Source organism: Cibotium barometz, chromosome 53 (genome assembly GCF_041138505.1).
Source record: "Cibotium barometz isolate CiBa-2024 chromosome 53, ASM4113850v1, whole genome shotgun sequence".
Taxonomy (NCBI): Eukaryota; Viridiplantae; Streptophyta; class Polypodiopsida; order Cyatheales; family Cibotiaceae; genus Cibotium; species Cibotium barometz.
In genome coordinates this window covers 34,840,401-34,866,826 of record NC_141098.1, presented here as the reverse complement: position 1 = coordinate 34,866,826, position 26,426 = coordinate 34,840,401, and the positions used below count along the sequence as shown (strand labels likewise).

The 26,426-nt window shown below is 49.3% G+C and overlaps 1 protein-coding gene across 6 annotated transcripts in view; it reads right to left on the bottom strand.

Annotated features, from left to right (window-relative positions):
- LOC147608559 (uncharacterized) overlaps positions 1–26,426 on the bottom strand; it is a 200,142-nt gene that overhangs the window by 35,934 nt on the left and 137,782 nt on the right. For 4 of the 6 annotated variants that reach the window (XM_086788985.1, XM_086788986.1, XM_086788987.1 and 1 more), the window contains exons 12-17: positions 26,025–26,369; positions 25,300–25,635; positions 23,983–24,312; positions 23,587–23,895; positions 23,148–23,471; positions 20,637–20,954 (exon numbers count right to left, since the gene is read on the bottom strand). In XM_086788985.1, the coding sequence (XP_086645111.1) occupies positions 20,637–20,954; positions 23,148–23,471; positions 23,587–23,895; positions 23,983–24,312; positions 25,300–25,635; positions 26,025–26,369 (1,962 nt within the window). Of the gene's footprint in view, positions 1–20,636; positions 20,963–23,147; positions 23,472–23,586; positions 23,896–23,982; positions 24,313–25,299; positions 25,636–26,024; positions 26,370–26,426 lie in introns of all 6 variants that reach the window. The other 2 variants (XR_015264444.1, XR_015264445.1) reach the window with 2 other exon arrangements.

Here is a 26,426-nt window from a genome sequence, read left to right as displayed (position 1 = left end):
ACACATGGGCTAAGGGTGCTAGCAAAAAGAGGTTTAGATTGGCTAAGAGCTTATAATTAGTAGCCTAGGGCTAATAATGGCTAATAGCCTTTAAATAAAGCAGGAAAGCTAATAAATAAAGCAAGGTCTAATAATAGTTGGGTTATTACTCTTTTCTCCTAACCTTTCACTTCTTTTTGGCCTCTAGCTCGTCATCTTTTTGTCACTACTTTTCTCCAACTTGACATGCACATTTAGTGTGCATCAGAGATATATGGAGTTAGTGGGCAAGTAATGTCGTGAAGTGATCAGTTGACAATTAACAACATGGAGTCGCCGGCGATGACGACTTTGAGCAAGTGAAGCCACCGGGATGGCTAGAATCTGCAGTAAGGTTAGAAGATTAACAGGAGCTCGTTATCCAGGATCTCTTGAGGGAGGATAGCGCCGGGCCGAGGCTTGTTGGGTGCTCCACGCCTTCGTCAATCGATGACCGTGGGGTTGTCAAGTGGCGTCAGGAGGCTTTGGCTAAGTGGGATTCAAGCTTAAATTCGCACACATATTTGTCGGTTGACCAATGGCTCAATAGTCTTGACTTAACATACCCTAAGCGTGACACTTGTATTTTGAGTACTTTCTAAGTAATAATGCTAAATTGTAGAGGTCTTCGCCGCACTGTGATGAAATCTATTTTATTGCATCGTCTTGTTTTTTTTAATGGGTACTTTACCATGCACCCTTGCTGTTATACAGATAGCCACTCAGTGGTAGGTGGCAGGAAATCTTGTTACGTGTTGCCGTAAGCCAAGATGGGATGACAGTTGGCTCTCTTGTGGTGATGGTCAACTGACTACTGGAGGAGCCATGGACATGGATTGGGGTGTGAACATGGTGGTATCTGACCCGCAAGTTGACCCTGGTGTTCAGACTCCAGAGGGGAATTCGGTTGCTTCAAGCCTAGGTTGTAGGGGGTAAAGTTGGCCATTCCACCTATGATCATGCTTAATGGAGGTTTCATGTGGGCTGTGCTCTGGTGGTATGGGATGCTAGAGTGTATTCCCATGTAGGATCTCTGGAGGCTTCGTGGGTTTCTCCTTCTGTATCTTTTTGAAGCTGAAGTGATGATTTCTCCTTCGGTATTTTGTTGAAGAAAGGATACGTCTTGGAAAATTTTGTAGTACTCCAAGTGGGGAAGGTTTAGCTGAGGCCATCACCATAACGCCAATCAAGGGATGGAAGGCCAGCTTAAACCCTGTTGAAATATTTCTGTACATTGTTCAAAAAAAAGAGGTGGTGAGGCGGGGAGTACACAGCGTATGGGGACTAGATAGAGCAGGCGTGATTCTAAAGGAGGGGCAAGAGCAGAGATGGGCACAAGTCACAGAGCAGATAGGCAGCGAACAAAGACAGGGAGATGAAACTGATGAAGGGCAGCAGAATGTGTTACAAGGGGATAGAGACTGAATTTAATGTGAAATCTGACGGTGTGGAGGAGAAATGAAATGATATATTAACGTCTCTAAGAGGCCATAGTGGCCTATGAGACCAAAACTGAGAGTACATCTGAAGTTGGTGTCTCATCAAGGAGAACAACTAAATGAGACTAAAAAGTACAATAAACTGATTGTCCTACAGTTATAAGAACAGAACTGTAAGACTCCGAGATGATACTGAGTAGAAAATACTGGAAAATACTGAAAAATGTATATTAGGTAGATCCATGTATGCTGATCAGTTGAAGTGTTGCCCTCTCCTTAGATCAAGTATCTCCACCATGGGGCTGTCTAGAATGGAGAGGTCGTAGAAGCGAGGTAGGCGCCTCCGATGCCAAGCAATAATGGCTCTGATCTGGCGATGGTGAGGATGCCGTGGTCAGGATCCTGGTGGGCGTGGCCGACGAGCACGACATAAGATAACTGCTCTATCAGTGGTGACTCCCTGGGAGCGTGGTCGGTGCCCTGATGGACATATCGCCCTGTCTCAATCCGCAGCTGGTGTGATGAGGTCCGGATTTGTCCAATGGCACAACGTATCCCATGTGATAGGTGTACATCCATGTACGCCGGGCGGGTGATATGTCCTCTCTGTGTCCACTCTGATGATATCCATCCTGATCAGGCGGTTTTGCTCTGAGCGGGTGAGATCCAAAAATGGACAATCTTGACTGTACTGAAAGGGTGGTAGTGCCTCTATCCGCAAACCATGTAGGTCAAACCATGATCTCATCTGAGCGTACCAACAATGAGTATCTCCATCCTCTGCCAACTGTATGGATGAGGTCAATGCCAAATGGGAGTACCTCTGTTGAGGGAGCTCCCATAGCTGTTGTAAAAAGGTAACTGCTTGGAATAGGACCTCCGTTACTACTAGTGGGGCACCCAGCTCAGCCCGAACAGTCTCATGTGGTACCGATGATTTGCTCTGAATCATGCGGGCAATCATTATAATCAGTGGTCTCTCCATTTGCCTCCATCCCTCATCTGTCCCTCTCTGAGATCTGTGATGTATACTGGGCCCGCTCCGTACAGGAGGGTCGGTGTGACAAGCGTATCAAATAGCCACAATTTGGTGCGTGGCTCATGAAACTGTATGTGTGCACACTGCCTCTCAAGTGCCCCCAAGGCTGCATGCCCTCGAGCTAATCTAGCTGTTGCTGCCTCCTTCAGGGAGAAACGCGGTCCTGTGAAAGTAACTCCCAAGTAGACATATGACCTGTGAAAGTAACTCCCAAGTAGACATATGACCTGACGTACTCTACCGGCTCCCCTCGGAAAGTGAAATGAGGCTCTGATCTCGTCACCCATGCTTGTGTGGTGTTAAACACCATAACCTTGGTTTTCCCAAGGTTCACTGTCAGATCTCTATCCGTACAGAAAGCCTGTAATGCATTCAGGTGTCTCTGTAATCCCTCTGGAGAGTGTGAGATTAGAGCAATATCATCAACATATAACAAGATGGGTATCAACACCCCTGCCAGGCATGCTCCTGGGTCTCCCAATCTGTCTACATAATCAGAGACTGCATCAATGCACAATCCAAAGAGGGTGGGTGATAGCGGGCATCCCTGCTTCACCCCTATTGTGCTGGTCACCCTATCAGATAAACCGCCTAGAGCTAGCCTATCCATGTGCTCGATGACCATGCCTCTTTGCCCATCGGCTCAGCTCCGACTCCAATATAGAGCCATATAATTTGGCCAAGTAATGACCAATCATGATCGTCCTGTAGTTGCCTGGTACCATGGGGTCCCCACTCTTAAAGAGTGGTACAATGATATGCTCTATCCAAATTGTCGGGAAACACTCACAAATGGCACGATTTAACACATGTACGATGAGCGGAGCCAAAGTGTTGTTGGAAATAAGTGCACACTAGGTGTACTATTTCTCTAGTCTACATTTTGTCTAGTCTTAGTTTTTGTCTTGAGTCTTGAGTGTGTGCCATGTGGCACCTCCACATTTATCCCATAAGCACTCTTGCTCATGGTCTTGTACTTGGCCCTATTTATTCAAGGGTCACATCATGGAAATATATCTCTCAGTGTTTGCTTCATCTCTCTTGCAGTCTTCTTCCATGTTCAAGTTTAGTATGATACCATGCTAGATTTCTAACATGGTATCAGAGCATGTAGATCCCCTCTCCTCTCCTCTCAGTCTGCTGCAGCCCTAGCTTCGTCATCTCCATCTTCTCCTTTCAGTTTACCTCTCCCCGCTATCCTTCTCCGGCATCTCCCTTCAGCCTCTGGCCGCACCTCTACATCTGCCCCGTCTCTTCACTCTTGCTGCTGCGGAGGATCATCATGGTGCTGCCGCTCCTGCTCAGTTCGGTCTGGACCTGTGCGCCACCTCTTCAACAGGCTGCACCCTCTTCTGCACTCTGCCCGCCTACCTCTTCAGATGCTGCACACTTCTGCCCCGCCATTGCTGCTGCGCGCACTTCTCCAGCTGCTAATACGGGCCTGTTCATGGCGAGGTGCTGCTCCTGCTCATGCGCAATCTCTGCCCCGCCATTCTGCCCGCGCTGCTTCTGTCTGCCCAGCCAATACTGCGCGCACCTCTCCAGCTTGCTGAAAATCTGCACGCTATCTTCTACAGCTGCTGCTCCTGGCCCCCGCCCTCTTCTACGCCCTTATCTGCTCTCTCTGCCCACGAGCTCTGCCCCAAAATTCTGCACCTCTACTCTCTCCGGTCTCTCTGGGTATCGTGGTTTTGTACTTCATCTCTTTCTATTTGCAGAATTCTCTGTTTGCAGCAGTCTCTCTCTCGGGTTACCCCTGAAAGGGTGGAAGACCTGAGGTAAAACCAAAATGGATTATCTTTCTATGCTGCAATATTTTCAGTTCTAGTTTATTCTTCAAAATTAATTTTCAGAACTACTCTCTATCTTGTACGGGATTAGACACTGCCAAGTATGGTAAGACCTTCCCATCTCTCACATATCTGTCTATGCTTTCATGCTATCTACCACCAATGATGTAGATCATGGGGTAATGTCATGTCTATTTGGACTTATCTTTGTACCTACCCAAGAGGCATCCCTGCATTACTCACTCTAGCAGGAGGATTGCCCTTGAGGAGGGATTATTAGTCAAGGTCCATCTCTCTGTCTATCTACAATCAGTCAGTCTCTATGTCTATGTGTCTATCAGTGTGATCTTACAGTCATGTCTCTGACACTCTGTCTATCAGTCTATATGCCTCTCTTTTGTGGATTAGCTACCCACATTCTCTTGGCATTTCTGTCTATGTCCCCATTTATCTTCTATTTGTCAGACTCTCTTATGTCTATCTGACAGTCTCTCTCTTTGTGGGACCACTCTACTGGCTGATTGTCTGTCTATGATCCACTTTTGTACCTACCCTTGTGGACCCATATGAGGATATCACTTGAGGAGGGTGTCTCAGGATCTTTGTCTGTCATGTCTTCTGTCTTGTCTCTCAGTCTATAGGTCTTTATGTCAGTCTTCTAGTCTTGTCTTTTGTCTTCCTCCTAGTGTCCACTTAAGGAGGGTGTTGGAAATAAGTGCACACTAGGTGTACTATTTCTCTAGTCTACATTTTGTCTAGTCTTAGTTTTTGTCTTGAGTCTTGAGTGTGTGCCATGTGGCACCTCCACATTTATCCCATAAGCACTCTTGCTCATGGTCTTGTACTTGGCCCTATTTATTCAAGGGTCACATCATGGAAATATATCTCTCAGTGTTTGCTTCATCTCTCTTGTAGTCTTCTTCCATGTTCAAGTTTAGTATGATACCATGCTAGATTTCTAACAAGTGTCTCGTGCATATGAGAAGTGCTCTCCAACTAGCCCATCATGATCCTATGCCTTTCCATTATGTAACCTGTCTCTCGCATCTAGCACCATCCGCATAGTAAAAAAGGTGCTGCTAGCTGGTCTAGCTCCCAGTGGAGGGGGGGTGGGGGGCTGTCCTGGTGCATCATATAGCTCTCTAGCATAAGTATGCCATGCCTCAGGTGCAGTAATCGGATTACCAGGCTGTCTCTCCTGAAACATCTTCCATGCCCTCTTGCTGTCCTTCCCCAGGAAGATTTGGAAGATCTCCTCCTCTAGCTTAGCCAGATACGCTCGTTTCTTCCTCCGCACAAGGCGCCAAAAGATCATCCTGGCCTCTCTATGCGTGTGAGACCCAATGGCAATCTCACACTGTAGCTGTGCTCGTGTCTCACGACACTCATCATCATACCAACTGTTCTGTGGGGCAGTGCTGCGGGGGTGGGTGGAAGGGATCATAGTGCAAGGGAACGCATATGAGGCGGATGCATGTAGAACACCTGCCAATCCTCTCGTGATCTCGTCCAGAGGGCTATGCGAGTCTAAAGCGAACAAGCCATGAGATACTGCATCCCGATAAACCCCAACTGTCTCACGTGTAAACTGATAGCTCGGGTACCTAGGTAGATGAGTGGCTGGCCCATCTCTGGGGGATCTACCTACTAGTGTGAAACTCAGGTATGCATGATCGGCTGCTATGCCAATGGGCCTACTGGAAATTGTGAAACCCCGCACATCAGGTATCAATGAAGGAGATCCCATCAAGTAGTCCACTGTGCTCGCTCCCCCCTTTAGAGTTCCAGTGTGTGAGAGCATCTGATCCTTGCCATCTCGATAAGCCATTGTATATGACCAACCCATGTGCACTGTCGAGTGTGAGAAAATGCCTGCCGTAATCTGTAATCTCCCCCTCATCCTGTGCTGATCTCTGCAACCCTACATCCTCTGCCGTGATCTCCCGGTAAATAGCCTCTTGAGTATCATACAACTGTCTGCTCTGTGCCTGTACGTGCATTAAAGTCTCCCAATAGTAATATGTCTCCCATGCTGGCAAACCTCATGATATCATCATATAGTGGTATATAGGGCGACTCTCCTGATGGTGCAAACCTGGAGTGGGCTGGGGGAAAGTAGCATACCGCCACATATAGCTCGCGGAGCCCCTCTCTGCATATGTGGACCCACATGTACCTCGCATCTGCATCTCTATGTACCACATGTATTTTGTCACGAAGCTCCTCCTTGTAAAGTATTGCCACTCCTCCAGATCCTCTGGTACCTCGCACTGTGCGTGGCTAAGGGCGGAAAACTCATTCCCATCTATAACCCCGGACGTCAAGAAGCCTCTTGTTTGTGCACTGATGGGTCTCTGTATACATAGCAATATCGCTGTGTCTGAAAGTATCCTCAAAGTATCCCGCATCTGTTCTAAGGGCTCCATTGCAATTCCACACCGTGAATCGCAAGGTCTCATAGGCCGTGCACCGTCAAGCGGGTCTCCTCTCCGTAATGATGACTCGGCCATCTCTGTATACCGCCCATTTCCCCTCTTTCCTTGCCTCAAGCACACGTGGCATGTGTTCCTTCCGGTGTGCTATCTGCCCTACATGGTTTGCTGATATAGACACCCCCACCCTTTCAGTACAGCTTGGATTGTCCATTTTTGGACCTCACCCGCTCATAGCAAAACCACATGATTAAGAAGGAAATCGTCAAGGTGGACACAGATAAGACATGGACTAGTCCCCTTGAGCCCTTAGGCATGAAAATGGCTCACTACAAGAGCCATTTTCTGCACCTCTCACCAGATGGTTTTAGCACCCACTCGGCGTACATGGATGTACACCTATCACATGGGATACATTGATGGACAGATCTGGACGTCATCACACCAGGTGCGGATTGAGACAAGGCAATATGTGCATCAAATCTCGGATGACCGCATTTGTCAGCTATGCTACCAAGAGGCAGAGATAGAGGAGCACTACAGTTGCCGATGCACAGTCTATTATGAGATCCGAGGGAGATATCACTGCCTCTTCCGAGAGGGAGACAGGAGACCAAGCCATGATGTATCTACATAGAGGATCCTGACAGATTTCTTCAGCACCAGCACCAGGAGCCCAGCCCACACACCTCCTAATACCTCCTCCATCGGGCCATCAGGACACCAGGCACGCTTGCAAGGAGTAACCATTGACGGAGCAATCGTCTTATGTCGTGCATGTCGGCCACGCCCACCAAGATCCAGGCCACGGCATCCTCACCATCGCCAGATGAGAGCCATTATTGCTCGACATTGGAGGGGCCTACCTCGCTTCTACAACCTCTCCATTCTAGAGAGCCCCATGGCAGAGATATTTGATCTGAGGAGAGGGCAACATACATGGATCTACTTGATATACATTTTCCAATATTTTCTACTCAGTATCATCTAGGAGTCTTACTCTTACAGTTCTTATAACTATAAGATAGTCAGTTTATTGTACTTTTTCGTTTCATTTGGTTGTTCTCTTTGATGAGACACCAACTTCAGATGTACTCTCAGTTTTGGTCTCATAGACCATCATGGCCTCTTAGAGATGTTAATATATCATGGATACTTAGAGGGCATGGAGTTCACCTAGTCGTCCACTGGGGACGAAGATGGCCTTCTACAGAGATCACCTCCTATCCCTGACAGAGGATGGTTTCATCATCAAGCCCACGCTACATGGACACACACCTATCCTTTGGGGTGAGATGTGCGATCGACCAGACCCGCACCTCGTCCCACCAGCTGAGAGTAGACACTACCAGATATGGGCCCAAGGCGGCCGCACCAGAGGACAGGATATGCCAACTCTGTCACACAGAGCTTGAGACAAAGGATCATTACATATGCCGATGCCCTGTATACTGCCTCTTTCGAGCTAGGTTTGGACCACTTTCCAAGATCATGGACTTCCGGAATCAGAGATGCTTGGGACTTTTTCTTCTAGAGCTCCGTAGACATAGGGGGTCCTTAGTGAGATCCAGATCAGCTGCACTTGCTCGAGGACCAACACAGCGAGCTCTCACCGACAACTTCCATTCAAGCACTCTGAGGGCCGATCCACCCATCATACCCGAACGACAAGCTAGTGCAAGAGCTCGACTGAGAGGTGTGACACTCGACAGAGCAACTGAGTTATGCAGAGCTGGACGCCCCAGACCCCATGGCCCTCGCCCCACGGCCATGCTGCCAGAGGAGGATCCGGGCCATCATCTCCCATCATCACAAGACCTTCTCGCGCCAACTAAGTTTTACCACCTTAAGCACCATGTCATAGCGGCCCATGAGGGATATATTAGGGTGATACGAGAGCTCTCTGCTCATATACCTAGATCAGAATTTATAGTTGTAGATTCTTGTTATCTTTCTTTATTACTTATTTGTACCTAGGATTTTGTACCTCATGGATATGATGTAACGTTTTGGTCTCATAGGTCATTTTGGCCTTTTGAAGACGTTGATACAACACCATGCCCCCCGCCCCCCCGTCGGCCACCACGATCACCTCATCAGCTCTAGATCCAAGACATGCTCCACCGCCATCGAGCTACCTTTCCAAATGACATAGTAGAGGGAGACCTCTGGCCATACTCATTAGCCCCATGCTTGATATTTTGGCGAGTAGTATACCATCTATTCGGAACAAATGTTGCTCTCATGTTTCTATGTTCTTAGTATTCCATGATGAGTTTCCATGCACAGTTTTGTATCACCTCGAGATTGCTATGTTTATGTTTTCTTTTGGTTTTATTCTTCGTTCCATGATGAGATATGCCATGGACATTATTGTATCACTTTGGTCTCATAGGCCCATTGGGTCTTTAGTACACGCTTAAGCGAGAAATGAAATGAAATGAAATGTTATATTAACGTCTTCAAAAGGCCAAAGTGACCTATGAGACCAAAGTTACAACCATGTGACATCTGATACACTGTCTGGAAAAGAAAAGAGATAGCCCCACAATACATCAGTAGGGGGGAAGCTAATGCTACTAGTCAGAATGGGGTACATGAGTACATGGATACATGAATACATGAATATGGGGGAGTACAAGAGAGACAGTGAGTACAACAGTATATGGCTAGAGTTGTAATCATCCTAGGAGCTCTAGCATGGGTCTCTGCCGGATGGCTTGGATATCTGCCATAGTGAGATGCCTGGTTGGACGAGCCCGATGCCTCGCAATGATGCTAAGTATAAAGCCATCTTCAGTGGTGCGGAGAAGATGGTCTCTATAGAAAGCCATCTTTGTCCCCAACTCCTGTGAGGGCTCTAGCCATGTCCTCCTAGTGCCCAACTGAATGAGGTCCTGTCTGATGACTCTACTAATCTCAGAATGTGTCAAGGTGAGAGAGGGTGCCTCCAGAGAGTACTGGAAGGGTGGAAGTCTGTCTAAACTGAACCCGTGGAGGTCAAACCAGGATGCTATCTGCGCAAACCAACATGAAGTGTCTCCCTCCATGGCTAGCTGATGAGAGGACTCTAAAGCAAGTCGTGCATACCGGTGTCGGGGAAGCTCCCAGGTGCTATGAATGAAGGACACTGATCTGGCAAGAGCCTCGACTACGATTGGTGGTGCTCCCATCTCGGCTCGGATAATCTCATGGGGTACCGAGGCCTTAGCCCGAATCATTCTGGAGGTCATGGACACAAGTGGTCTCTCCATCGATCTCCATCCATCGTATGTGCGTCCTGATCGACTGTGACGATCTAGGCTACGCCCCCAGATCTGTACTCCATATAGCATAGCCGATGTGACCAGCGTGTCAAAAAGCCACAGCTTAGTGCGTGGCTCTTGAAACTGTACCTGCGAGCACATCCTCTCTAGACCTCCTAGTGTTGCATATCCTCTAGTCAATCTGGCCTCTCCTGCCCCCCTCATGGAAAATGTGGGCCTAGTGAACACCACTCCAAGATATGTGTATGAGTCAACTTACTCCACTGTCTCCTGCCCATATGTGAAAATAGGCGCTGATCTCCAAACCCACTCAGCTGTAGTGTTAAACACCATAACCTTGGTCTTACCAAGGTTAACTGAGAGCCCACTGTCCTGTGCATAAGCATGTAAAGTATCCAAGTGCCTCTGCATACCCTCTGGTGAGTCTGCTATAAGCACAATATCATTAGCATATTAGAGCAGAGGTATCCAAGTGCCAGCCAACTGGGCACCTCTGTCCCCTCGTGTCCCAATATAATCCGAGATCTCATCAATGTATAGTCCAAATAGAGTCGGAGAGAGTGGGCAGCCCTGTTTCACCCCTAAAGTGCAGTGTACTGGCTGGGAGAGACCCTCTTAAGTCCGCACCTGTCCAACTACTGTCTCATAAAGTGCCATAATACCCCAAATGAGCTCACATGGAACCCCCAAGTCTTGCAGCTTGCGCATCAGTCTAGCTCTGGGCACTGTGTCAAAGGCCTTGCCGAAATCCACAAAGCCGCAGTAGATCCTCCTCCCATGTGCTCTGCCCTCCTCAATGATAGCCCTGAGGGTAAAGATATGATCCAAAGTAGAGAATCTCCTCCTAAACCGGCCTGTCCCTGAGCTCGGACCCCTTGTCTCTCTGCCCATCTGCTCAACTCCTGCTCAAGAATAGAGGCATATAGCTTGGCCAGCGAGTGACCAATCATAATGGTGCGGTAGTTAGTTGGCAGGCTCGGATCTCCAGACTTGAGTACCGGCACAATCGTGGAAGTACTCCAAGTCCTAGGAAACCCCTCACACATGGCTCTATTAAACATGAGAGCTAGCAAGTCTACAATCATATCTCTAGCATGTATGAAATGCTCGGCTACAATGCCCTCATGATCCTGTGCCCTCCCTGTATGCAATCTGTTGATGGCCCTCCTCACCATCTCTGCTGTGAAGAAGGTAGAAGTGGGTGGACAAGGCTCTGGAGGGTTCGGTAGTGGTGGCTGCCTTGGTACTGTGTAGAGGGAGGCTGCATACTCGCCCCATGTATCTGGAGAGGTAATGGCCGGAGGCGGGGGGTCTCCAGGCCTCCCCAGAATCCTAACTCAAAAACAACTGATAGATGTCTCTCTCCAGCCGAGCTAAGAATGCTCTCTTCTTCCGCCGAATGAGGGATCGGAAGATGATGCGTGACTGTCTATATGTAGTAACAACTGTGGCCACCTCTCTGTATAGCCGGGCTCTGAGCTCCCTACAATCATCATCATACCAACTATTCTGGGGCATGCTCCCAGGATGTGGTCGATGCAGGGCAAGGGCTAGTGAGGCCAAAGGCCGGACTATGGCAACCAATGTAAGAAGAGGAGTGGTAGAAAGCGGAGGAGACGAGTTTTGTAGAGACATCTATAAGGAGAATCGGCTCGCTGAAGCTCACGCTCCCCCCCCCCCCCCCCCTGCTCGCGCTGACTGCACGCCCTCCCCCCATTCCCGCCCTCTGGTCTCCCCCCCCCCCCCCCCCGCCTGGCTGTCCTGCGCGCCCCAGCGCTGTAGCACCCGCTGTCCCCTGCTCCTACTCCTCTCCTTCGCGCCCTCCCGTCCTTCTTCAGCGCCCCGTCCCCCCTTTCGCCGCCGTCGCCTTATCTTCCCCCCCCCGCCCCCCTTTTTCGCGCTGCTTCCGCCTCCCCCCTAGGGGCTTTTTGTATTCGCCGCCTGACCCCCCCCCCAAATTTTCTGATTTTTTCGTCCCCTGGGGTTTTCTTTTTGCCTTCCGCCTTTCCCCTCCGTCCTTTGTGTGCAGCTCGGTTCTTGCACGACTTTCCGCATTCGCTCCGCCTTCAACATAGCTTCAGACACTGATGGAGGCTCCTCCCGTCCCCAGAGGGACTCTCCCGCAGCCCCCTCGCCCGCCCCTGAGGATGCCCCCATCAGGCTTTCTCTTTCGCCAGAAGAGGAAGCGAGCCTCGCCGCAGAGGTGGAACACCTCCAGGCACATTCCACCATCTGCCGTATAGTCGGCACTCGCCCCAGCAGAGGGGAGATCCGGGATCTCCTCCAGGCCCGCCTTCTTGCAGATGTGGACAAGATCCTGGACGTTCAGCTACTGGGCCGTGGACACTACCAGAGCGTGGCCAAGGTCCTAGCCATGAGTCCCCTTGACATCAGGGGTGCTCGGGCATTCTTCAGACCTTGGCAGCATGGCTTTGACCGAGCAGCGGCCGAGCAGGGAGAGCGCCTTTTCCATGTTACAGTTTGCTTCCCTGGACTCCGCCGTGAGTACCTTCCGCTCCTTTCTAGGCTAGAAGCATTGGTGGGTTCGGTGCTAGAGACTGGCCCCACAGCAACTTCAGTGGTGGCCAGAGTAGCTGGGCTACCTTTGGTCAAAGTTTTGGTTCCGGACATCTCCTCTCTTCCGAAGGTCATTCAGCTACCTAGGATAGGGGGGGGGGATGGATTGATCAGAGAGTGGAGTTCTCGGGGCTCCCGAACCAGTGCTTTATTTGCAAGCAGGTCGGCCATCTAGCCAAGGCCTGCCCTCGCAGTAGACCCTGACCTTCACCGCAGCAAGCAGGCCCTTCATGGCCCGCCCACAGATGCGGCTCGGCAGGCAGCCTCCGGGACACCTGCTCAGGCCACAGAGACCTCGGAGTGGCAGCGTGGACAAGGGCGCCGTCGAGGGAGACAGCCACAGTAGCACGCCAAGAGACCGATGCAGCAACAGCCACAGTCTCAGCATCACTGGGTTCCCGTGAGGAACAGCTTTGCTCCCCTCCAGGAGGAGACCCCTGCGACGACTGAGGACTAGGAGATGCCAGCACCCCCTCCTTCACCCCCCCCACCCCCGTCCCCCCCTACCGCCTTGCTTCCACCTTCGCCTCCTCTCGTCCCCGCTCCGGTTTCGGCAGCGGCTCCTGCTCCACCCCCCTCGCCCCCCCGTCCTCCCCCCCGCCCACCTCAGCTCCCCGGGAGGCCCTGGCAGTCCCCTGGCGTTCACCTGCAGTCCGGAGGGCTCTGAGCACCGACCTTGCTCGAGCACCGCAGAGGAGACTTACCATGCCGGTTCGGGCTTCACGGATATCATCTATCCGCAGTCGGCTGAGTAGTCTCGGCACTAGACAGCGCTCGGAGGCTTTTGATTACTCTTTCACACGGCTTTTTGGAGCAGAGGGCCCCCATGAGCCAGCACCCATCAGAGTTCATGTAGTGATACCTCCGGCCCGCGGGGAGGAGGCACTTGATTCAGCGGTGGCCTTCTCGTTCCCTCTCTATGGCCCATGCGACCGGGAGTGGACTCTGGAGCTCGCTCTTAGCACTTTGAAGACTCAGGCAGTTGAGCGATCTGGAGGTGACAAATGTGATAGGCCGACTATGGGAGTTGGCTCATTTTTTCTTGGATCCTGGGAGTGTGGATGCCTCAGGGATTCGTCATTTGGTCGTTCGCATAGTGGCAGACTTAGCACGCGACCCTGGATATGTATGCATACACGAGGTTGCTCTGTCTGAGCGGGAGGCAGTCGCCATGGGACACAGCCACTGGCACCTGATCCGTGATTCTTGCAGCACACTGGGTGGGCAGATTCGTAGCCGCTCGGATGGGGACTATTCTCCATCCAAGCCGCTTGCGAAGGCCTTTCGTACGGCTGAGACAGCATCCACCTCAGCAGGTCATCCATGAGGATCATCTCATGGAATGTACAGGGCCTTGGCGGAGCACATTATATACACTATCGTGGTTGCTTGAGGCAGGAGCTTCAGAGATGCCTGGTTGGTGGCAGTATTGATATTTTGATGATGCAGGAGCACCACTTGGGTGAGAGCAGGATTCGGAGATATGGTTCAGTGATGCCTGGTAGCTGGGACACCTTTTGGTCTGCAGGGTTTGGCCCTTTGGGTGGACAGGGAGGAGTGTGCATGGTCATTGCAGATGTATGGCGGCAGGCCATTGTGGATCGAGGGATCATTGTGCCTGGTAGAGCACAGTATGTCATTCTGAGGATGCATGATGAGCTCTTGGGCGTGCTCAACGTCTATGCGCCCAACCATGCTAGTGCCAGAGCAGAGTTCTGGACCCAGGTTACGGATGCATTGCCAGAGGCCGCACATTGGTGTGTCGGGGAAGACTTCAACATGCTTGAGGACCCGGCCGATAGGGTGGGAGGCAGTCATGTTACAGTGCACGGCACGGAGCTTGCAGCTTGGGACCGATTTTGCATGTCACTGAGGATCACTGATGCATGGCAGCATGGGGCCTTCTCCCGCTCTCAGGACAGTCTTAGTTTCTCTCGATCGGATCGCCGGCAGGGAGGGACTAATCTATCACGGATTGATCGCTTTTATGTGGGGCGACTGGTTAGGGGAGCGAGGGGGCTCCGTTGGCATTCTCGCTGGCACCTCATTTTCAGACCATGCGCCCGTTATTTTGACACTTGAGGAGAGGACACGGGAGCCCAGCTTGCACTTGAGGATCCCAGAGAGGGTACTTACAGATCCTAGTCTCGCTGAGGACATTGAGAGGATCTGGCATGATAGTCAGTGCTCTAACCAGGATGCCACAAGCCAGTGTGCCCAGGGACTCATCGAGCTTATCTCTTTTCTGCAGGCTGCAGCTTTGACACGGCTGGGAGAGACTCGCGAGCGGGAGCATCGGCTGAGACGCAGCCTTGCTTTGCTTCAGCGCCTTCAGGAGTAGCAGCCTGCATGTGATTGGGTGGTGTCCCAGCTGAGCCAGGCACGCCAGGAGAGGTTAGAGAGGCAGAGGAGCAGAGACATGAGTTTTACTATCGTCGCCAGGCCTCTCACTGGACGCAATTTGGTGATAGAGTGACTGGGGAGTTTTTTGAGATTACTGGACTCCGCCATGATCGAGCAAGAGTCCGTCAGCTTGGGAGGCCGGACGGATCGGTAGCTATTGAGCCCGGGGAGATCAGAGCCATTGCCACTGGGTTCTATAGAGACATGCTTTCAGCGGAGCCAGCCACTGAGGCTCGGGATGCTTGCAGACAGACTGTGTGGGCCCATGTGCAGAGGAGGGTCACAGATCGTATGCGTACAGTTCTGGGTGAGCCTCTTTCAGAGGTTGAGCTTGCCGAGGCCTTGAGGGTCCTGCCGCGCCATAGTTGCCCAGGGGAGGACGGATTGACGCCTGCCTTTTTTATGCGCTATTGGGAACTTTTGGGGCCAGGCCTCCGCAGGGGCTTTCAGTATGCTTTGGACACTGGGGTGATGCCACAGAGCTTTTCAAAGGACTTGATCTTTCTTATCCCCAAGGGGGAGGGAGTATCAGATGATATTCGACATTGGAGACCTATTATGATCCTCAACACTGTGTACAAGGTCTTAGCAAAGGCCTTGAGTTTGAGGATCCAGCCCTTCCTGGGGGAGTTTATTCATGCTACCCAGACAGGATTCGTCAAGGAGCGTAGTATCCTTGACAACATTTTCACATTCTGAGAGGCGACGGCCCGAGCTAGATTTCTTGGTGAGGACTTGGTCGTGATGCTTCTCGATTTTGAGAAGGCATACGATAGAGTCGATTGGGTTTCTTAGAGGGCACTATGCTTCGCCTGGGCTTTGAGCTAGCTTGGATTCAAGGGGTGGCGGCTCTATACTCCACAGCTCGTAGCTAGGTGCTGATTGCAGGAGGACGGGGGCCGAGTTTTGAGTTGACCAGATCAGTCCGTCAGGGGTGTCCTCTGGCCTCGTTTCTTTTTCTCTTCTTTGCTGAGGCTATGAGCATGTATCTGACGGCAGAGGAGGTTGGTTTGCGAGGACTCCAGCTCCCAGTGGACCTGCTCGATGCTGAGTTTGCTGATGACACGAGCTTATTTTTGCATGGCCATGAGGCCAATCTTCAGCGGGCAGAGCAGTCGCTCCAGCTTTTTAGTGCAGCTTCGGGAGCATTGATCAATTGGCGCAAGGTAGTGGCCTTTTGGATCAGTAGCGCTCCCACTCTGGCTTGGAGCCCAGACCCCGGTTTTAGATGGATTCCTCCTAGCACAGCAGTGCGATATTTGGGATGCCACATTCGACTAGATTTGTCACCTGAGTAGCAGATTTCCCCGCTTCTTCTGAGCATTCGGAAGAAGCTTTTGTATTGGAGTACAGCTCGGCTATCCTTGGCTGGGAGGGTGGTGGTGGCAAATCAGGTGCTTTTAGCGACCATGTGGTACATTACGTCTTGCTGGATCTTCTCGAGCTCTTGCATCAGCCAGGTACAGAGGCTGATCAGGAACTTTCTTTGGTCTGGGCGGGACGGTCAGCCAGCCCGGCCAAAGGTTGCTTGGGCAGTTATTACACTTCCGCTGGCCCAGGGAGGCTTGGGCATTATAGATCCAGTCCATCAGAGCAGAGCCTTATTGGGGAAGCTTATTGTTCGGGGGCTGCTTCCAGGCGCTGAGCCTTGGTAAGAGCTTCTTTTGCAGCAGTTGCAGGCTCGGGCTCCCCCAGCAGGGGGCACTTGGGCACCAGAGATTCGTTGGATCTTCATAGAGATGAGGAGGACAGGCCTCAGTAGAGGATGGGAGGATAGATTTGCCTTGAGCATCCTGAGAGCTTGGGAGCTGCTGAGACCGAGGCTCTCTCAGAGACCTCCTTCTTGTGTTGGGAGCGGGCCAGACAGCCGCTCATCTGGAGCCCAGCGGTTCGCACAGAGCAGGGTCATATGCTGGTTCTCGGCCTCGTCTGGCCTGGGGACCTTGGCGGCAGGCCCAGCACGTAGCTTTGGAGACTGGCAGGCCTTCTGCAGTCTCCCAGAGGACATTCAGGTGGAGAGGCTGAGTCACTTCAGAGGGGGGTTGATTATGAGGGATGACATTCACGAGGCACTCACAGAGGAGTGGTTCACGCCTCTCAAGCTAGTGGCCCCACGGTGGATGGGAGCCTTTACACAGTTGGAGATCCTGATTGCTGTCAGAGCTTGCACTGAGGATGGCAGATGCCTCTACTATGAGATTCAGGATGAGGGCAGACTTCAGAGAGTGGAGGTGGAGTCGCCTTTGGTTGCAGAGTGCACCTTTCAGAGGATACGGGTAGTGGCCGCCGCTTCTCGGAAGTGCATATTGACCCAGACCCTGCAGATGTGCTCCCGGATTGGCGCATATGGGCATATGCAGCACGCCCCTTGGCCCGGCTCCAGTGGGACCCTGGTGAGTACGAGTGGCATGATCCTTATGCATCCCTTGAGGCCACAGAGATCATCGTTTTCCAGTACACTGTTCGGTTGGGGCGGCATATTTTGATGGCGAGGAGGATGGTCTCTCCAGCTGCAGCGGGGCACTGGCGGCTACAGGGACTCTCACAGGAGTTCCTGGAGGATTTTTGGGCCCGGCTCCGGGCTAGTCGACAGGCCCGCAGGATCTCGACTTTCCAGTGGCTGGTCGCCCACAGGGGCTCAGCAGTTGGCACTTGGCTTATCTACAGCGGTCTTCCGGCGGCTTGCGTTCAATGCGGACACCCTATGGAGACACACAGACATTGCCTATGGGACTGGCCTCTGGCGCAGCAGATTTGGCTGCGGATGCTGCATATTCTGGCCCCCCTCTCTCCAAAGGGTATGTATACGTGGGGTGCCGCTACTTGGTCGACTTCGTCAGGGCCTGCTATGGGCTATGAGACGGAGCAGGACAGCCAGGCCATCAGATTCATTAGGGGCCAGCCTCGCCTTGTTTCTTCACCGGATTTCTCGTCTGCCAGCTGGACACAGGACAGGGATTTATGATGGAGGCTCCTCAGCAGCCTCACCATCTGGTTCACCTAGAGGACCCGGTGTTTCAAGGCCTTTGAGGGGAGACTGGAGCCACCAGCAGAGACTATTCGGGGGATTTGGCAGGAGTTGATCCACACCCTGCGAGGACAGTATGACCGCATCTGGGGCGACTCGGATGAGGTGATCTTGCAGCGCCAGGCCTTTCACACCACCTGGCGCAGCGGCCCCTTCTATACCCTACACGCGGGGTCCCCCGTTGGCACTACAGGCCACCTGTTTGGCTTTTCCCCCCTCCTATTGTATGATATTGCCCCTCAGTTCTTTTGTACTGATACTTGTACTTTTCAGCACCTAGGGAGAGTCTCCCTGGCTGCCTTGCTTTGTTCTCTGCTCTGTTCTTCTTGTGAGCAGGAGAGGATCTTTTGTAGCCCTACGGCGTTTTTTATATAACTAATGAAAGGATCTTTTCTCGGGAAAAAAAAAGAAAGCGAAGGAGACGGGAGGATTTGTAGCAGCATCACTCGAGCGAGGTTAGAGTTGTGCTCGCAAGCAGAGGATAGGTAGCAGGGTGGCATCAAAGACGCAACAGGAAGAGGAGCAGCAGAAAGGGGGGGGGGGGGGGGGGGGGCGGAGGGAGGGAGGATGGGGATGGGGATGGGGATGGGGATCACAAGCTATGAGGAAACACAAGCACAAGTGCCTCTTTTTTTCTTTGGGTTAGGGCACATGCGAATGGGAGTAGAGGGTACGTAGTAGCCCAACTTTTTTTTTTGGTAAGCCGTTTTTCTTTTTTCTGGAAAGGGATCCGTGTCGCATGCACGCCCATGCCATGGCTAAATCTCTAGCATGAGAAACATAATCCCTGATTAGGACAACAGTTAGGACAGAATTCAGAGCATCATAAGCAGTAGCATCATTACCATCAGCATCAGTATTAGTACCATCATCATTATCAACAACATCAGCATCAGCATGGAGGGCTTGAGAGTCCTGTCGACAGCCATCAGACCATAGTCAGCAGCCAACACGGACCCAAGTAGGCAGGCGGTCAAGCGATAGCAAGCAAGGCAGTAGGTGTGGGTAGCATTGAAGATAAGCGCAGCATTTAAGGGAATATTTCATGAATACTTTGTGCAGCAGCAGGCCGACAACAGTATGAACTGGCTGACTAGCAACTCTTCATCATATATAAGCATAAGACATTCATTTGCATAATTCATTCCGTCATTCAGCATATTCAGAGGTAGAAGTCATCATCAAGCATGTAGAGGGAGCCAAACGTCACCCCTAGGGGTTGACCAAGGCCTACATCATGTACAATCATTCAGTAACTTTTTCATACCATATAACTACAGAAACCCTGACACCAACTCTCTGTCGCTTCTTCTCTCTTCTTTGTCTTAATCATGTTTAATCAGCATCTTGTTCTTAATCAAGCTTAGGGTTGCATATCAGTACACCAAGGCTTCCAGGCATGCAACATTGGTATCAGAGCATTTAGGCTAAGCCACTAAGCATAGTCCCAAGGAGGTGCACAGATCCATCCAAAGAATATAGTCAGGGTAGCCGATGGAGTGGTCTGCAAAAACAGGCGGATCTCCAAGAAAAAAACATTCTCTGGGGAGTACGTACTCAAAACCAATACATCCTTTAGCTCTCAGATCAGTTCCAAAGGCCTACCAACAGGCATCATCAGTTCTGGCAGGTGACCCACCGTTGTGTTAAGGGTAAACGATGGCAGGCATGGGGGCAACAATGAAACACGTCCTTAGTTCTTCAGCAAGACTTGGAAGCGGAGATCAGAAGTGGAAGGTGTTCAGACAAAAAATGTCAAAGTCGGAGTCAAGTTAAAGTAGAAGGTCAAAGTCAGAAGTTAGTAGTTCAGGGAGGAAGGATGATATGTTGAGATTTTTGTGATCTAGCATCCATTAGCTTTAGTCCTTAGTGGATAGATATTGTGTGCACCTTAGGAATAGACATCCTATGGTCATTTGGTCTCTTATTACTATGGTTTACAAGTGTAGGCATGGTAGGTGGTTCCCTTGATGTAGGAGTCACTTTATGGTGAGACTGGTGAGATAATTAGGGGATGGTGGAGCCAATCTAAGAAGCTCCCACGTTTTTCCTTTGTTCTCTACATAAACAAGGTCCTACACTCCTTGGATGTGTAGAGAGAAGCTCTTGTAAGTGCTTTGTGCATTCTACCATATGTTGGTAATATAGCTTGGTGGATCCTTTATAAGCATGAGCTTATCTCCTCATTGCATTAAGGTAACCTTTGTGGTATTCATGTTTATCATTTAATTCATGGTCTTTTCATTTGTTAACCCATCACATGCTAAGTGCATCTAGCATTGCTTATGTGCATTGATGAGTTTGGTTATACATCATTATCTTTGTGATTAACCATTCTTGCATTCCACTCTCATCCCTATTTCTTAACATGATAGAGTGTCCATCCCATCATCAAGTTTAGCAAGAGGGGATGTCACATGGCTATGGTTTAGGCTGTGACCTTGGCATAGGTACCTTATTCTCCAACATAGCCTCTTGTACATTAGATGACTCATCACGGAAGTATATTGCATATAAGATAAATGTACACATGATACATAAAATCAACAAAGTCCCTCTTAGATTTTATATCACACGAATTTAAGAAAATACATACAGATGTGCCAAAACTTCAAGTATAAGCCATAAAAATACTATTACTTACTTGCTGACACGTAAATCGATATGGGTTTCTCATTTACAGCTTCCCCCCCATAGCTTATCGTCAGATTGTAATTTCTTGATGTGTTGCAAGATATATTGAACCCATATATACCATTACCAATGTATGACAAATTGAAAAGTTCTATTTTTGATCCTGTAAAATTGGCTAGAAATTGGCCTTGTTTTGTGCCTGAAACTGTCTTGTTCACTATGTTTCCTAATGCATCTTTGGCTTCAACTTCGATTACTATGATGCTTCCTGCTTGTACTTTATCTAACTTAGTGTTGTTAATAACACAATGCAGTGGAGATACAGGACCTGCACACCTTCCAAAACAACCAAGAAATAAGTTTATGATAATAATGTAGGGAGACAAATCTGAACTCCAAAAAAAAAAAAGCAGCAGGAGACAAACTCCTTAGTTTTAAGATATGTGCCCATTTCAGTTCTCATTTCTAATTTCATACAAATAAGCATACACTGTTTTTTTTCCGGAGCTATGCCACTAGAATTGTGATAGAAACTCTCATAGCTTGTCAAGAATCTCCAATTTCAACAGACAGCTGTGGGAAGGAAGCAAAGGCATACAGACAAGCCAACCCCAACCCTATATCTTGTAGCAGGGTTGGTTGCCCAGCACAGTGAAGTGGTGGTTCTCCTCTGGATGGTATGTCCAGAATCCTCAATACTCACAGCACAGTGCACACATGAACAAACAGATTAGAATAGGAGCATAGCACAGCAACAAGAATGGCAAGAATACTATAAACAACACTTGCATTACTCCAAGGCACTGTTACATGCCCTTCACTGTACCGTCCGCGTGAGTAGGACAACACACAGATGGAATATCAAGTGACTACAGCCTTAATGAATAGACTCGACAACTCAATGAACACGACCAGATGGAAAGGTTAAGGATAAAGAATGTAGAAGAAGGATGTAGGATATTATCTTTGGTAGATGCCATCAGAGTGATAGGCCTACGGTGGAATCTCCTATCTCTGCTGGTACATGCCTGTAGGAGTGACAGTGCGGTGCCTTCAATGTTGGTGCATGCACCTCTCACGAGACTACAGCGTAATGGAAGGGCAAGGACATAACCACCACAACAAGGAACACCTTGCCATCTTACGAGGTCTTGCAGGATATGCAGCAGGATATATGCCACAATGTCATGGAGGGCACCCATGCATTACGCACATATGCAGAGACAGCGAGTTCAGGACGAGTGAACATGCTAACATTGGACTTTACTCCAAGGATTAGCCCCTTCTACAACATTATGAGAGGTGGGTCCAGACTCCAGCCAAGCTGTTGGTTAGGTCTGGAATCAAAACAAAGCCCACCTAGTACTAAAAGAAGAAGATCTTCCTAGGGCCAAGAGGAAAAGTGCATAATCAGCTCCAAAGGGAGAGCTACTAGAAGCCATTCACTCACATGCCTGCAAGCAAGAGGGGTGGGAGCCATAAACCCTCGCGATAAGGGTGGTCTGGACCTCGATGTCAATGTTGTGTTGGAGAGAGGTGAGCTCGTCTTACGAAAAATTGATGATTCTCCCGGCCTGTGGAGATGAAGATGGATTGGCTGTGGCGGGAGGCATAAGACCAATCAATGGTGGGCAGCCGACTTGAATCCGATTAAAAACAGCTGCTGAAGGAATCGCAAAGGGCAAAGAGGGAGACGGAGGGAGCAAGGATAGAAGCGGGGGGAAGCAAGAGCAGCGGGGGGCAACATCGAAGAGGCGGGGGGTAGCAGGGAGAAGTGGGGGCAGTGGGCGGCAACTGGGCAGAGGCGGGGGAAAGGGCGGGGGGGGGGGGGGGGGTGCAACAGGGCAGGGTTACCAGAAGCGCAGGCTCCCCTATATTGGCCAAAAAAAACAGACCTCACTTACTGAAGTTGGGTATCTTGAATATCTATGCACCTAATGTACGAGGAGAGAGAGTGGCCCTCTCGAGCACCATAACAAAACTAGTGTGGGGCAGGCGAAGGCAGGCTGGGGGCAGCAGAGGGGCTGACGGGGGCAGCTGAAGGGCAGACGGGGCAGCAAAAGGGGGGCTGGCGGGGGCAGCAAAAGGGGCAGGCGAAGGCAGGCGGGGGGCAGCAGAGGGGCTAGTGGGGGCAGCTGAAGGGCAGGCGGGGACTGAAAGGCTAGCGAAGGGCAGAAGTTGGACAGGCGAAGGGGGGTTGCGAAGGCAGCAGTTGGGCAGCCGAAGGCAGCAGAGGCAGGCGGGAGCAGCAAAGAAACAGGCAGAGGCAACAGAGGGCAGGCGGGGGTAGCAGCGCAGGTTCACGTCACTTCAGCACGTCGTCACTTCAGCAGCGCAGGGCGTCCTCCGCTTCTGAATCTCTCATGGCCGTGATCATGGACCTTAGCTAGAAATGTTTTGGAAGATATACGTTTAGAAAATATGAACATGAAGACAAGCAAGAAAGAGCCTTCCTTTTTTCCTGCTGCACAAAAGAAAAAAGACCATATCTGTGTCCATCAACCATGAACATGAACTGTACCAGGTATGACCTTGAGCGTGTAGGAACTGCCATTGATGTAAGATCCATAAGCATGGATTTCGACCTTGAATGTTCCAGCTACTGTGATGCTAAAGTTTGCAAAATACAAGCCCATCACAGAATCATATACTTCCGCATTTGCAGACGGAGGAGAGGCAATTCCAAATGGTAATGGTGTCACCATGAAGCTCACTGCTTGAGTCATGTAGGATACACTGTCTCCTTGCAAGTCTCGTGCAGTCACATACACTCTTATTCTCTCTCCTGCAATAACTATGTTTGAGGGTTTGATAGTTGCTGTGCAGAACCTTGCTTGCACCCAACCTGTGGCCATTTTCAAACCACAAAGCTCAATAAAAACACCATTAAAGAGAGTGATTCCAATGTGCTAGAAAGAGATATGGTTAGTATCACTATCTAAGTACAAAAAACTGCTAACCTGCACCAACACTAACATGAAATGGACTTTTAGGGAGAGGCACTCGATTATAGACAATAGAGATATCATATTGCCCAGGAAGATATGGCTTGTATGCTGCCCGCTGGCCTCCTCCTATTTGAAATTTAAAGCCCTCAATTTCTACAATGTCTGCTCCAGTTCCATATAGACTAAGTGATGTGTTACCGATTGGCAGAACATTCCCATACGAGTCTCGCATATACACCACTATCTCATTCCAAAAATTTACTGATGCTAATGGAGACAATCCTTCTCCTACAACCAGGGCATTTTCAACTGCTGGTAAGCCTGTTGGATCCAGCAAACGAAGCATTGAATTTTCTGGAAAAATATCTTCTGGCTTAGCTGGTAATGATAACCCCAGTATACACTTACCTGCAATGTAAGAGAAGGGGAATGGAGATCCCAATATGTCAAGTGAAGAGTTGCCCACATACAAGTTGAAATTTCCAGCCTCTTTCAGCATGAACGTGAGGAGCCTGTACTCAGTCTTGTTTTTGAACAAGGGTCTGATGAAATCATTTGAAAGAGCCACGGGCACGCTGGCATCCCGTTGGAGTACTTTAATTGTGAAAGGATCTGCATCATAAACAGCATTTCCATACTCATCACTTTGACGGATGACAAAGGAAGCAAGAGTGCCAACCTCAAACTTATTTGTTCCCATCTTCCACATCCCAGTGCAACGCTCCATAGAGATTGGACCTAATTCATTAAAAAATACATATTAGTACCGCAGAAAAACTTCTTTGACCCTCCAAACCATCCTAGATACACGCCAACCTAACCTGGCTTCCGCTTCCAACAGTGTTATGAAAACTAACTTCTGCAAACAGCTTCTTAGGATTATAGTCGGCCTTCCATCTCCATTGGTGCCATTACGTTCCCTCAGTTACTCTTCACCTACCTTCACAAGTTCGAAATTACTTATCCAAAAGCATAGCTCCAATGCCTCATAGCAAACATTCACATTGGGAAGCGCTTACATGGCCGTGCCCAAATGGGTGGTCTTATAGAACTCCAGGACGCTGCTATATTCAGTTGGGACAATTTACACCAGACATGGGTGGTCAACCATGGCCAACCTGGAATGGACACAGCCCACTCTTTATGCCTTTATATAGACACCAGCCCACTTTTGATGGCTTTATATAGACACCAGCTGTAGCCCCTCATTCATCTACCTTCACCGTATGCAGCTTATATCATCTGGCATACAAATCACAAACCAGTTTGGAAGCCCACTGGCCCCTCCAAACGTTATGGGGGTAGTGGTAATGAATGCCAGATGACCCAGTTCCACTCTCCCTTGTATTCTCTCTTATTATATCAGCTCCTTTTAATCCCTTCAGAAGCATGAAGACTGATTTCCAAATGACAGGGATGTGTTACCCACTTCATCAGAAGAAAATAGAGAGCAGGTAGGATTTTCATCAAAAGGAGGTAGAGAGGAAGGCGATTAAACCATCACTATCTAGCTGTTAGTGATAAAAACGATAAGGATTCCAGAGCTCACACCTTCAATTCAGTTTCCCAACTTCACCTCCTCCTAGGCTTTCTAGAGCAGGCATGATAACTCCAACCAACCTGTGAATAATAAAAAATGGGTGGACCATAGTGCTTTAAGTATGTTAAGTATGCTGTGTGCTGGTCAGGTATGCCATTGAAGTATAACAAAGGACAAGACGCTACCTTGCTCGTAAGTAAACTTGAAAGGTGAGCCTGTTAGGTTCTTAACCATGTTCTGCACAGATAATAGGAAATAACCACTCCTGTTGAGTGAAAACCTTAACAGCTGTGATCCCATGCTCTCTGTTAACATCTTCTCAATGCCCAGGTTCGGTGTGGATACAAGAGAATTATCAGAGTTATCCCTAACTTTGCCTTGGAATTTTGATGGATTGAAAGTCAAGTTGGTTGTTGACACATCCTGCGCACAGTATATTATGAACTTAGCTGTGTCTCCCACCAAAAATGCATGCTTTCCATCTTGCCACTCTCCAGAGCATTCAGGAAGTGCAACTGGTCCTGAGAAAGTTGTCAATTCTAGATCATCACATGCAACTCATCTTTAACCAGGTAAAACAAGTAAAATATGCATTTCTTTCAGAGTAACTCTCGCTATTATCAATATAACATGTGTATGTGTGTATGCATGTGCGCATCATGCATGCACCTTACACACACAAATAAAACATAGATGTAAAATATATTTGAAAATGATGATACAATAATCAAATTATTGTGTGTCATAATATATCCAAATTATATTTTTTCTTTGTTTTTCTAATCAAATACAGATTTTAAATTATCTTTCCCTGAAAGGAACCCTTCATGGTTATGTTTGGAAAGAGAGAACTGTTTTGTGGGTGCATGCGTGCATGCATGTGTGTGTGAGAGAGCACAGAAAATATTACCTTTTGTACAAGTGAATGGAAATGGGGATTCGGATATGTTTTTCCCTTTGCTTTGGATTTGAAGGGAAAAGCTTCCTTCTTCCCAGATTTGGAAGCTAAGTAACTGATTCTTAGTAGGGCTCTCACCCCATAGTTCAAAGGACAAGATTGGGGTAAACACGGGTTGCGTCTCACCCATCTTAAACACTTGAGCTGTGAAGGAAGCAGCATCCGATGTGTTGATAGAAAAGACCTCGTTTCCATACATGTCGCGCTGAGTGATTAGAAACCTTGCAACTTGTCCAGTGTGTACATTAACAAGGTCATTCTCCCACTTTCCTGAGCAATTGCTAATTGATATGCGGCCTGTAAAATTGCAATAATAAGACTAAAGTGTTGATTGTTAACTGTTCAATGTAATAA